This window comes from Aspergillus bombycis (genome assembly GCF_001792695.1).
Source record: "Aspergillus bombycis strain NRRL26010 chromosome Unknown contig00001, whole genome shotgun sequence".
In the NCBI taxonomy this organism is placed as follows: Eukaryota; Fungi; Ascomycota; class Eurotiomycetes; order Eurotiales; family Aspergillaceae; genus Aspergillus; species Aspergillus bombycis.
In genome coordinates, this window is record NW_019170003.1 from 586,216 (window position 1) to 598,544 (window position 12,329).

The 12,329-nt window shown below is 47.4% G+C and overlaps 6 protein-coding genes across 6 annotated transcripts; 5 read left to right on the forward strand and 1 right to left on the reverse strand.

Moving 5' to 3' along the window:
- Positions 1–688: 688 nt before the first annotated feature.
- Positions 689–1,936, forward strand: ABOM_000217 (nucleoporin FG repeat-containing protein; the record flags this gene model as incomplete). The annotated part of the gene is made up of 2 exons (XM_022527347.1): positions 689–930; positions 994–1,936. 2 exons carry the CDS (start codon positions 689–691, stop codon positions 1,934–1,936), a joined length of 1,185 nt encoding a protein of 394 aa, XP_022394704.1.
- A 985-nt stretch (positions 1,937–2,921) lies between these two features.
- Positions 2,922–4,215, forward strand: ABOM_000218 (TauD/TfdA dioxygenase family protein; the record flags this gene model as incomplete). The annotated part of the gene is made up of 3 exons (XM_022527348.1): positions 2,922–3,371; positions 3,424–3,984; positions 4,036–4,215. 3 exons carry the CDS (start codon positions 2,922–2,924, stop codon positions 4,213–4,215), a joined length of 1,191 nt encoding a protein of 396 aa, XP_022394707.1.
- A 342-nt stretch (positions 4,216–4,557) lies between these two features.
- Positions 4,558–5,190, forward strand: ABOM_000219 (uncharacterized protein; the record flags this gene model as incomplete). The annotated part of the gene is made up of 1 exon (XM_022527349.1): positions 4,558–5,190. The coding sequence occupies one exon, from the start codon at positions 4,558–4,560 to the stop codon at positions 5,188–5,190; it is 633 nt and encodes a 210-aa protein (XP_022394708.1).
- Positions 5,191–5,774: 584 nt separating this feature from the next.
- Positions 5,775–7,526, forward strand: ABOM_000220 (uncharacterized protein; the record flags this gene model as incomplete). The annotated part of the gene is made up of 1 exon (XM_022527350.1): positions 5,775–7,526. The coding sequence occupies one exon, from the start codon at positions 5,775–5,777 to the stop codon at positions 7,524–7,526; it is 1,752 nt and encodes a 583-aa protein (XP_022394907.1).
- A 604-nt stretch (positions 7,527–8,130) lies between these two features.
- Positions 8,131–10,468, reverse strand: fip1 (cleavage polyadenylation factor subunit FIP1; the record flags this gene model as incomplete). The annotated part of the gene is made up of 7 exons (XM_022527351.1): positions 8,131–8,158; positions 8,217–8,275; positions 8,397–8,621; positions 9,281–9,314; positions 9,374–10,138; positions 10,193–10,245; positions 10,304–10,468. The coding sequence occupies 7 exons, from the start codon at positions 10,466–10,468 to the stop codon at positions 8,131–8,133; spliced, it is 1,329 nt and encodes a 442-aa protein (XP_022394906.1).
- Positions 10,469–11,048: 580 nt separating this feature from the next.
- ABOM_000222 (FAM50/XAP5 family protein) lies at positions 11,049–12,272 on the forward strand (the record flags this gene model as incomplete). The annotated part of the gene is made up of 2 exons (XM_022527352.1): positions 11,049–11,290; positions 11,348–12,272. The coding sequence occupies 2 exons, from the start codon at positions 11,049–11,051 to the stop codon at positions 12,270–12,272; spliced, it is 1,167 nt and encodes a 388-aa protein (XP_022394905.1).
- Positions 12,273–12,329: the final 57 nt, after the last annotated feature.

The following is a 12,329-nucleotide window of genomic DNA, read 5'->3' on the forward strand; positions in this document are numbered from 1 at the left end:
TCGGACCGCTTCACTTTGTTTTCACCACAGCATGAATATTGTTCATTATGCTATTTTCCTCTAACTAATTCTAAGGAAGCTGCCTCCTCTATCAAGAACGGCTGGGATTTTTTTTATTTCCTACAATAACCTGCATTCCGACCTATCCCTTTGCTCAAGCAGCACGCATTCCCTTCCATAATGTTCTCCGCAAAACCTGCGGGCGGCGGCCTTTCCATAAACACCAATTCTGCCAATTCTCTATTGTAAGGCCCTGGTTTTCTTGTCTCCTCAGTGCCGGTTGATTGTGTTTCTACTTTCTGTTTTGACATTGATTACTTGTTTCTTGTGTTACAAGGAAGCCGGTCGTCCACCTTTCTCTTTCATCCTAGTGCGCGCACTTCTTCGCTGTTACTTTTTTGTCGCGTTCTTGTTTTGGTTTTTAGAGATAGAATGCTGTCGCTGTTTATCAAGAAACATTATACTCAGAAATAGTGTGTTCCAAAAAAGCTAATGACTAGTCGCATTAACTAGTGGCGGGGCTAATACACAGACAACTTCCTCTACAACTACACCAGGAACGACGAGCACGACATCGGGACTTTTTGGTAACCTTGGAAGCTCTACAACACAATCAAAGCCCGGGACCGGTCTGTTCGGCAACGCGACTAGTGGAACTACACAGCAGAATCAGTCTTCCGGAACAAACATGTTTTCAGGCTTAGGCGGACAACAAAGTAATACTGGGGGCGGCGGCTTGTTTGGAAATTCCACAGCGACTACTTCCCAGCCACAATCGGGAGGCCTTTTCCCAGGAACTGCAAATGCAAGCACAGCGCAGAGTGGCACAACTGGCGGAGGCTTATTCGGGGGTGCTTCTACCGCACAGACTCAATCAAAACCCCTGTTCGGTGGCTTGGGAACGTCTACTAACACAGGGGGATCGCTATTGTGAGTGTGATATTAATATTACCTATACCCTCGTATTTATGAGCTAACTGTCGGCGGGTATAGCGGCGGTGCGAACCAAAACAACACACAACAACAGCAGCAAGCCCAAAAGCCTACATTATCTTTGTTTGGAAACCAGAATACCACAACACAGCAACCAGCGCAGCCGACTGCCGCAGCTGGAACGGTAGTCCCAGGGGTCAAAGTGGACTTGAGCAATCTTCTGCCGACGACCAAGTATGAGAGCTGTGCCGACGAGATCAAGAAGGAGCTGGAAGTATTCGACAATTACGTTCTTACGCAAATCAAGATGTGCAACGAAGTGGGAAACATGATCCCTAGCATTGCTGCCCAGGGAGAGACCATTCCGAACGACGTGGAGTATGTCCAGGGAAAATTGGAAACAATGCAGCACGCACTCGAAAACGATGCCAGCGATATTGATCAGTTACGGAATCTTGTGGCTCGTGATGCGGCTGAGGCACAAGTGGGCTTCCGGGCGATTGATACCCTCAAGCTACCTTTGCAGTTCCAGCCTGCAGGGGGCTCTGGGTGGTGGTCTGTTCAAGACCAGAAACTGTCGGATCGACAATCGTTGCGGTCAACACGCAAGAACACTTTGGCTCTTCCCGACGATGTCGAAGGCGATTCTTCTACGACCGTCAATGGAGTACCTGTTAACCTTGTCGATTATTTCTCTCAGCGTTCTGACGAGATGGGGACCGTCCTCGAACGTTACAAGCAGAACTTGAAAGAGATTGAAGACCACCTTCATGGAGTCGAGGCTACCCTGGAGCGACAGATCCACGAATTCGTGACATCTCGCAGCCGCGATGGAGCCACTGCGGGAACACCCAAATCGGTGCTTAATGATCTTGCTGTTGTGCTTGGGGACGTTGAGGCTGGTATTCTGGGGGTTGCCAGTCGTCTCGGGGGAGTTACAGAACAAGTTCAAGAAGTGGTGCTGGGGCCGCCATCTCTTGGCGAGGGTAGACTGAACTTGTAATGAATCAACCGTTTTCTGGTTATGTATAATATAATGAAGCTTGCCCTAATTTACTCTGAAACGGAAGGAGAGGGCTTGGATGTTTTGGCTTGAGCATGATTTTCGAGGTCAGGGCGTTCTGCGGTAGATCAGTTAACCGGCGCTATTCCCCTTCCATCAATCTCGGTTGACTCAAGTATCCATTATTCTTCAATGATAAACATGGCGACATACGGTGTGACGAAGTACGCAGTCTAGAATATACCATTGACAAGCTTGCTTACGAGGCATGTACCCCATACTCCGTCTCGAGCCGGCTGACTAGTAGAATGTAACCGACTACCCATTGCGGGTACCTCCCCCAACCGTTAGGCGAACCAGATTGTCGCACGCAAGAGCTTGGCCGGCTTGCGTGATCGCACCTAATCACTTCCAACCCCAGGTTTCCACACTTCCATGATCGGCACCTGGCTTAGAGACGCTTGACGTTTCAAGTCATTGATCTCCTTGTCTCAATTTTTGCGGCATCTATTCACGGAGTACAGAGTAAAGACAAAAAGAAAAAGAAAACGAAACAACCGATTCTATAGACAAGTAAAAGAGTCAGTAGTTTCCTTCTACCTTGCACATCTTTTGAGGCATATTACCCTCGAGCTCGTGCTTACATATAGCCATAGTGAAAATGCCGCAGGGCAAAAATGACGTGATGTGCAACTCGTTTTGTCATCCATTCCAGAAGACCTGTGGAAACTTAGTCTCATGGGCCACTCCGTACTGACCATCAGCCTCTTGGGTGATTTTCGCCAGCGATGGTGCCATATCCGCGATCCCGGGCATTGATGATGATGTGGAATGATAACGGTAGGTTTGAAAATGGCGGTCTACTACTACCTCCACTGGAGCTTTGAGTTCGATAAATAAACTACATAGACGCTTCCAAGGAACTGCTCATTCAAACACATCTCTTCTACACTTAGTTCTCTATACTACTCGTTCAGCTCAAAACATGGCCCCTTCACTTGAGGATCCGACCTTGGCTCCCGCCTTGGATCATTTTATTCTTCCAAAGAAAGAGATCATTGGCGACAACAAGTTTCTGTATACACCGGGACGCACAGTCATCGAGCGCCACGACAACTACGCTTACGAAGACCTTCTGCCTTCATTCCCTGATATTCATTGGGATCCGCTAGAAGAGATTCCTTATGAAGACAGAGGACGTCGCGGGGATCCTAAATTCCGTAACTTACTGCGAGATGCAACCGATGTTTTTGACTACACACCCAAGATTGGAACTGAGATTCACGGTGTGAACTTGGCCAAGTTAGATGAAGCACAGAAGGATGACTTGGCTCGCCTAGTCGCTGTCCGTGGGGTGGTATTCTTCCGTGATCAAAAAGACTTGGACGTTGATGCCCAAAGAGAGCTAGGTGGACATTTTGGGAGACTACATAAGGTAAGGTGTCATCCGGGTTTAGCTGCTTGTGGGTTAATCTAACAACATGCAGCATGCAACTACGTCTGTTCCGAGGAAGCAAGGCTTGGAGGATGTTCATGTAGTTTATAGTGCAGATAATTCTGGTGACCAGCGGGCTTTGTTCACGCCCAGCTTTTTGTGGCATTCGGATGTGACCTACGAGGTACAGCCACCATCATACACATTGCTGAAGGTTCTTACAGGGCCTCCCCGTGGAGGGGGTGGCGATACACTTTGGACCTCTCAGTATGCAGCATACGATGCTCTCTCCTCCCATATGCAGACATATCTGAAGGGCTTGACTGCACTTCACTCAGCGGACATGCAAGCTTCTGATTCACGAGCCCTCGGCCGACCAGTCCGTCGCGAGCCTGTCACTACGGAGCACCCTCTGATCCGCACCAACCCTGTGACTGGCTGGAACAGTCTTTTCTTCAACCCCGGGTTCGTGACAAAGATTATTGGAATTCCTAAGACAGAGAGCGATGCTATTATCAAATATCTTACCGATGTTATTGCAACCACACAAGAGATGCATGCACGGTTTCAGTGGAACAAGGATGATTTGGCTATCTGGGACAATCGGACTACGGTGAGTAACGATACTGTATTAAGTAGTGAACACTTCTGACGAACTCAACAGAACCATACGGCATCTTATGGATTTGCACCGCACCGTCGCCATGCAGTCCGAGTCGCTGCTCAGGCCGAACGGCCCTACCTGGACCCAGCCGGCAAATCACAAGAGGAGGAGCATATTGCGCTGTACAACCTGCCACCGGTAAACAAGGATGGTGCTCGTCAGTCAAACTACAATGACTAAGACTTTGTTTCTCTTTCTCTTTCTCTTTCTATTCCACTGCCGAGCGAAGCACTTGCGAGCATTCTGAAGATATGGCGTTACACATACCCGGGAAATTAATTTGTATATACTGCTATTTGCATATTGCTAATAAGGCTGTCTTTTGGATGAACTCATATTGGACAAGGTAGCCACTCATTATCTGTAGGTAGTAATAATACTAGTAGGTACAACCTAAAGATTTGAAACCTTCTGGCAGCCTGTCAAGCCACGTGCGGACTTCTGACAACTTCTCATTTTTACTCTGAATACTTAGAACCGCGAAAAGCTTAACTCGTCACTCACCAAGAAGCGGAAGACTCAATGGAAAACCTCCAGGAACCATCCCTTCTAGAGTATGCCCGATTCTACGGTATTGCCCGTGATTTCACGGCATTCGATCCCCTCACATACATCGGCGAGGCCACAACTGAAACACCATTACCCCAGGATACTCTATCGGAATTTCAAGATCATATCTACGAGACACAGAGAAACGTCGAAGATAGTCTTCGCAAAGAAAAGCTCCATGTCAGAAAAGAAAGCGCTCGCCTGCTGGCATCGGCGATTCAAGATGCGAGAGCAGAAAAAATAGACATAAATTGGGATGAGCTTCTACCTGGATTTAGTCGGGCTGATGAGCTCAAGGTGCAACTTCCGATCTTTCACGAGGACAGCATCAAGGAAATGTTGCAGTACACAAGTCCGCTGCGTTACGATGAAAGCATGGTTGAAATCTGGCCTCACGACGAATCGTGCCTGAAACTTAAGGACGAGGAAATCATTGCTGACCTTTTAACCAAGGCTGACCAGGTTCGGAAGGATATTATGCCAGAGAAGTTAAAGTGCAGTAGAGAGTCAATGTGGTTGATACAAAAAGCCAGAGACTGTGGAAGTCTTGCCTTCACAGATCTAGAAGGTCTTTTGGATGACATAATGATTTCCGGTCAGGTATGAATGTTGAAGATATATCGCTGGAACTTAGACTTATACACTTCATGAGTTTGCAGGAAGAGCTCAATCCTTCGAAATCTCCTCCGTTACTTCTATCGGATATTGATGAAACCTACTATCGGAGTCCCCCACCGGCTCTCAAGTCGTTGATGCTGCCCAGTCCTGCTTCCTCGGGTTTTTTTGAGCTTGAACTGCAGTGCAACAAAAGATTAGTCTGTTATTCAAACCCAAAGATATCAGACTGTGCAGTAGCGCCAAACAAGGGAGAACTTAGTTATACGAGCAAAGAAAAAGTTCGACTGGAGCATGAAGTATCACTTGACCGAAACAATGCAGAAGTAAGAAAAGTTGGAGCCGACAATGCCACTCAGTCTTTTCCACACAAGTATAACAAAAGTGAAAAACAATGTGTTTCAGGTATTTGTCAACAGATTGGCGATGCTATCAACTCGATTGATTCAGATTCATCAGGCATCTTTCTTATGCAAGAGAACGAGTGTATACCGACCGCGTGCACCTCAACGCAGGAGCGATCAAGTCGATCACCCAGGGTTATACTTGTCGAGGAGAAATGCCAGACTGCAAGCATGTCGACAGAGTTTATATCGTCTTTTGGTTCCTCGTCAGTAATGGACTCGTCCAATCCAGATTCTACGCAGTGTCAGGATATTCAACCACACCCCATGACAACTACACCTTCTTCGCAGCATTCGAAACCGGAAGACCATGTTGGTAGCTGTTTACATACAGCTAAAGACCACAGGGTTGTGGGAGACATTCCTGAAACAGCATCTGACAAGGAACTGAGGTTTACCCATGAGGATATTAGTGACATGGAATTCGCAGGACAACGCCAATTGTCGGAGCATGACACAACACCTCCTCAACATGAAAGTAGCAAGGCGGCCATGTATACTGCCCTGGATACCGCAGTTTCTGAAACCAATCCTTCCTCATATATGGTGTCTAATTTAATAGGCTGCAAAGTTCCAATAGATGCAATGCCTGGGGAGCAAAAACGAAGACACGAGGAGAGGCAGGATGTCTCGCGGAAAGACCGCAAATTTGTCCAACCATTAACCGCATCCCTAGCTAACGACAACTTCAAGTATACGCTAGCCTCACAGTCGTCGATATTAGGTTCCTTGTCTACTTTCATGGAGGCAAGAGGCCGGGTTAAAAGGCGACAAAGAACGGCTGTCAGTCCATACTTTACCAACAACGTGCGGCTCGAGGATATTGTAGAACATCAGGACCCAGCTATAAAGGCTGAAAGCTCCCACGGATATGAAGAACAAAAAGATATGCTAGAGGAGCTATATTCTCCAGGGTTAGAACTTACAACACAGCGGTATCCTCAATACCCTCAACTGCAAGCCCACACTCACGAGCAACCACTACTATTCGTATCAACTGCACTCCTCAAGAGCCATCTCCCAATTATTCAAGGCCTTGAAAGATTACAGAGCCCTCCAGCTGTGATATACAGAGACTATGATGTTCCCATCCGAGACCAGCCCATTCCTCGCATCTGGACTCTATCTCAAACAAACACCAAAGATAATCTCCCCAAAGAGGCAGACATCATCGTCTCACCAACAGCTGGGATCATACTGACTATTCTACAAGCTACTACACAGCTATACCTTCCTGGCCATAGACCTAATCCACAGACGAACGGGACTAAGTGCATCAACTCTCCGCTCCGCGAACGTATTTTCCTCCTAGCTCCGCGGTACAGATACCTCTACGTATTTGTTGCTCACGGCACAAGTTCTCCAAAATATGGACAAGACAACGCTCCACGATGGACAGCAGATAGACGGTTGTTAGCATCTTTCACATCACTCACAGCTTTCTGCAATTCGATGTCAGCGAATTCAACCATCTCTCCGATCTTGATTTCCCCATCGTCTAATACACTCATAGAATGGATTCTGGCACTAGCTCGCAAACATGCTTTTCAATTGCCTACTAATACTGTTGATTTACCGCAGACGACGTCTTTTACACCCGTGAACCCGACTCAGAAGAACAAGTTTGACATCAAGGCTATGGAGAATGAAACTCGCTGGGAGATATTTCTCCGTCGAGGAGGGCTGAATCCGTATGCTGCGCAAACTATTTTGACCATCTTGACATATAAACGAGAAATACCCAAATGCAAAGATAATGACAGAACACCACATGATGTCGAGGAAGAGATAAGCGCCCTCTCCAGATTTATCGAAATGTCACCGGAGCGGCGACAAGAACTCTTTCCTGATTTGATTGGAAAGAGAAATGAAGCAATTCTTGAAAAGGACTGGCAATGTGACTGGGCATTAAATTTTGATTAAGGATCTGTGGTTTTAAAGATTGATTATTACGTGAGCTGTGTCCATGTTGTAATTTTCGCAATATTTAGTTATACAATCTGTCGCCAGTTCAAGGGAGGTGTACAATGACATGAATATTGAACGATTGTGAAACCCTAGCCCTCCTATATGGCCTACCACCTCGGACAGTCGATGTTATAATCCTCAATCCAGGGCCGGCATGGTCTAACAGCTGAGATATCGACACCTGCAATATCAACGCATAGACACGGAGAGCACTTCAGACCCAGACAGTAAAGAAGAAGTAGAGAGGAGACATTCGTATCAGATTACTCGTGTTCATCTCGCAGACAGCGCGGGAGACAACAGCTGCTAAAGTACATCGCATAGTATGCAAAGGAACCAAGACACAATTCACGCTTTAGATAGCAGATAAAAGATAAGGGGAACATTAGCCCGGAGATCGAGGAACAGATTCTTACACCGTCCTCACTTCGTAGATGGCTCTTTTTTAAATTATTTTAGAGTGCATGACAGAAGCTCATGATTTGCGTGATATAATACAAGACTCCGATTGGATTATTTCAACCAGTCGGAAAGCGGAAGAACAAGATGAAGAACCGATCTAGTTCTCCTTGATCTTGGCAAGGAGTCTATAGTCGCATTAGAATCCATTGTTTCCGGCTGAGGGACAAAAGATGGAGAACTTACTCATGGTCCCGGAAAAGAGTGAACTCTTCCTCACCAACCTTGACGGAGCTTCCACCAAACTATTAAGACCACCATTAGCATCACGAAATTTCCAGTGAATTCATCAAAAGAATCGGTTGCTTCTATCGCACATCGGATGGTTCCGGAAGCGAATTAGAAGGACCCAAACCATTAACGTACCTGAGGGATCAAGACGTGGTCACCGGGAGCAACGCTCATGGGAAGGCGAGAGCCGTTCCTGTCGACGGCACCGGGGCCAACGGCGAGGACCTTGGCCTCATTCTGCTCTTTGACGCTGCTCTCAGGAAGGAAGATACCGGAGGCGGTCTTGGTCTCGGGCTTGATGCGCTGGACCAGGACACGGTCGAGGAGGGGAGCAAGGCCCTTGATGTTGCGGAGGAGAGACTAATCGATATTATTACGTTAGTCATTGATCTTCAGGGCGGCTCCGGCGGGCTAGCTATGCGAAGTGACAGGGGCGATGAAGTCGATGGATGCCGGGAAAAGTTCCAGCCGGAGCTTCCCATAACACGTAACAATTGCGAACACGTACCATTTTTATGGGAGAGATGTGAGTGGATGAGAAATTGATTGAAGGATGCAGAATGTGTCAAGAAGTACGGCGAGGCTGAAGTGTGGAGAGCAAGAAAGGAAGAAGAGGAAGAAGAAGACCGGGGAAGGGAAGAAAGAAGATCTCGACTCAAGTCGACACGAGAAATTTCCAGAATGCCAAGACCGACAGCTTCACTTCCCCATCGGATTGCCGCTGCCGAGGGTATAGCTCAACTTTCTATTTACCACCTTACAGCTCCCGTCCGACATATTTGACTCAATTGCAGTTACATGCGGTCGCTTTTGATTATAGAAATCGCAGAGATTTGTTTAAGATAATGTCTCCGTCTCGGCTTGTAACTAATCTATTGCTCTTCCCTGGATGTCGTCAAAGAAGAAGCTCCTTTCTCCCGAGCATGATTGGATAGGCGCAAAGACACAAGCTAAAAAAAGAAAAGGAAAGGAAAGGAAATATCGTGGTGTACCTATTGGCGTATCTTTGATTGTTACACATTGAACTCCACCAGACCGAACCGTCCCAGGATGCTACACAGCGCATTATAAGATTACAACGTGACCAAAACATGAAACCATCAGCTTTTTACCATCTCCGCCCCCGTCCCCGTCCACCACCAAATCCCCCTCCATAGCCCATCTGAGGTTGGCCACCACCTTGGTTACCGTAACCAGGCTGGCCTTGTTGTCCGCCGCCTGCGCCGGATTGGCCACCCATCATTGCCTGGGCGTGCTGCATGAAAGACATTGGATCCATAGATGATGGGTCCAAGCCCTGCGCCATCATACTAGCTAGCATTCCCTGCATCATATCTGGAGACATATCTGGCATTCCTGGCATGCCAGGCATTGGCGGCGGTGCGCCGCCGGGACCTCCAGGCCCAGGTTGAGGACCGCCGGGCATCGGCGGAAGCCCCATGGTCAAGAAACTCTGCATGTCATCCAGCTGTCTCTTCTGGTCACCAACTTCCTTTCGTAACTCTTGCTGTTTCAGCACATAGCTTGCCCATGTAAATTCATCAAATCCGTAGTTGAAATAGTCCGAGATGTCAGAACCCGGCCGCCTCCATGGCTTATCATCTTCTGGGAAGTCCGCATCCATATCAGTCGACAGAATTGGTTTACCGGTAGCCGGATGAGTTGGGTTTGCATGAACATCGATATCTGAAGCATGGATAGGAGGATATGCAGAACCTGGTTTCTGCGGTATGGCGGGTCGAGCGCTAACTGGGACCGGAGTTGCATGCTCCACTTTCGGTGTCACAGAGGGCGTAACTGACTTCGTTACGGAAGAAGAATCTACAGATGGAGGTCGCTGCGACTCAGCTCGTAGACTAGCATGGCGGGGATGTGGACTTGGCCCAATGTTAGCCCGAAAACGACCCTGTCGCGTTGTTGAACGAACTCACACTTCTGGGGGAGGCGCATCAGCGGGGGCTTCCGTGATAATATTAAAATCATCCTAACAGGTTTCTTTTTTTTAGCAAGAGCCATAAAGAGAATAATCAACACGAGCATACATCATCTTCTTCAACCTCTATCTCCTCTTCCTCGACGTCATCTTCGTCTTGGTTGACATTCGCTTGGGCGTGATGGGCTATATTCTGGGACGTAGCTACCGGCACTGCATCGGCAGGGTCATAGAGATCATCATCATCATCGTCCATAATTGCCTGGTTCTGCATTTTAAGAATTGAGTAATGGGTAAAATAGCTAATGTGAGCAACGTGCAGACTGTTTACGGCGGATATCGTATCTTAAGGCCGAGTTTGTCTTGTTTGCTCCGCTCCTAATATTCACGCCTTTAGTATGAACATCTGATTGACTTCGGCCTCAATGGGTTATTTTGCCTGGTCTATACATAGCTTTTGTACCTGTTGTTGGCCTTTTTATACGTGATAAATGGAGCGATATTGCCACCCTACGCATATAAAGTACAATTTATACTAAAGTGGTCTATCTTTTGTATCTGCATAACCACGCTATATATATACAAAAAGGGACATAGCAGAACTGTAGTCAATGAGTGATATGCAAAAGCTTTCATCGGGAAAACCGAATAAAAACTATAATCAGCCTAATTATCTAGCGACGGTGTCAATTTAACCCAAGCCTATCATGTAATTAGTTACGTAGCTATCTTTTTTGCTCTCAAATTTGAACATTGGGTCTCGGTCACGTGTGATAGTACATTGATTACTACATATGAGATCTTCGATTTCGACATACGTCAGGTATCCTGATTTGCGCATTCAATCCAGCACAATGTCTCAATCAGAACAGCCGAGCCATAGCTCGACACCTAGGTCTTTCACAAGCCAGACAGTTTCCGCAGAAGAACTTCTCAAGTCACAAACTGTTGGTTTAGTTCATCTTTCTGATTTTCGCAAGCGTCGCGCAGAGGTTCTCGAGCAGAAAGAACGAGAAGCGCATGATAAGTCACTAGGCAGGTTCACCTCTGGTAACTCGAGAAGCGCAACTCCATCAGGTGGCGATGTGACCGACAGGTAAGTCGAAGCGCACTTTTGGAATCGACGGTTCTTAGACTAATCGCGACGGTCTAGCGCCTCGACCCGAAGCGATGGGCCGCCGAAAAAGAAGAAGAAGAAGCCGCTTGCGAAGAGCAAGCTCTCTTTTGGAGATGATGAGGAAGAGGATGATAATACCGGAGAAGATTCTGCGGCCAGTATACCTCGTTCCGCTTCACGAACGCCAGTAGACAACAGTTCTTTACCACCATCACGTCGGATTACTCCGAACCCAAACGCTCCACCCCCACCCAAAGCAATGACAAAGGCCGCGCTGAAGGCAGAAGCTGAAGCGCGGGATGCCTTGCGCAAGGAATTCCTGGCGATGCAGGATGCCGTCAAGAACACAGAAATCTTGATACCATTTATTTTCTATGATGGAACGAATATTCCCGCGGGTATGGTCAAGGTTAAAAAAGGCGACCCAGTTTGGTTATTTTTGGACCGATGCCGAAAGGTGGGCGCTGAACTGGGAGTTGGCGGTAACAGTGGTGCTTCAAAGGGACGGAAAGATAATCGGCGCGAATGGGCAAGGGTCAGTGTCGATGATTTGATGCTAGTCAAGGGGGAGGTAATCGTTCCACATGTGAGTGGTTGTTTTCAACCCCATAATATCGTGGCCAAGGTGCTAACCAGCGTCAAGCATTACGAACTGTACTATTTTATTGCCAATCGAGTACCCAGCTTCTCAAGCGCAGGAGGATTGCTGTTCGACTATTCCAACAAGCCCCCTGAAACAGCCCCTGCCAATGATGATCCTCTATCGAGATCGAATACCGACCAACTTGAGGGCGCTGATAAGGATCCTGTAGCTACGAAGGTCGTTGATAGACGGTGGTATGAGCGGAATAAGCATATTTACCCTGCTAGTCTATGGCGAGAATACGAGCCAGGACCAGAATTCGAGGAGAAGATGCGCACAACACGACGTGATGCTTCAGGAAATACCTTCTTCTTTTGATTAAACGATTAAACACATGATGGGAAGATGAATAGATTGCTATAGAGGGTGCGTTGT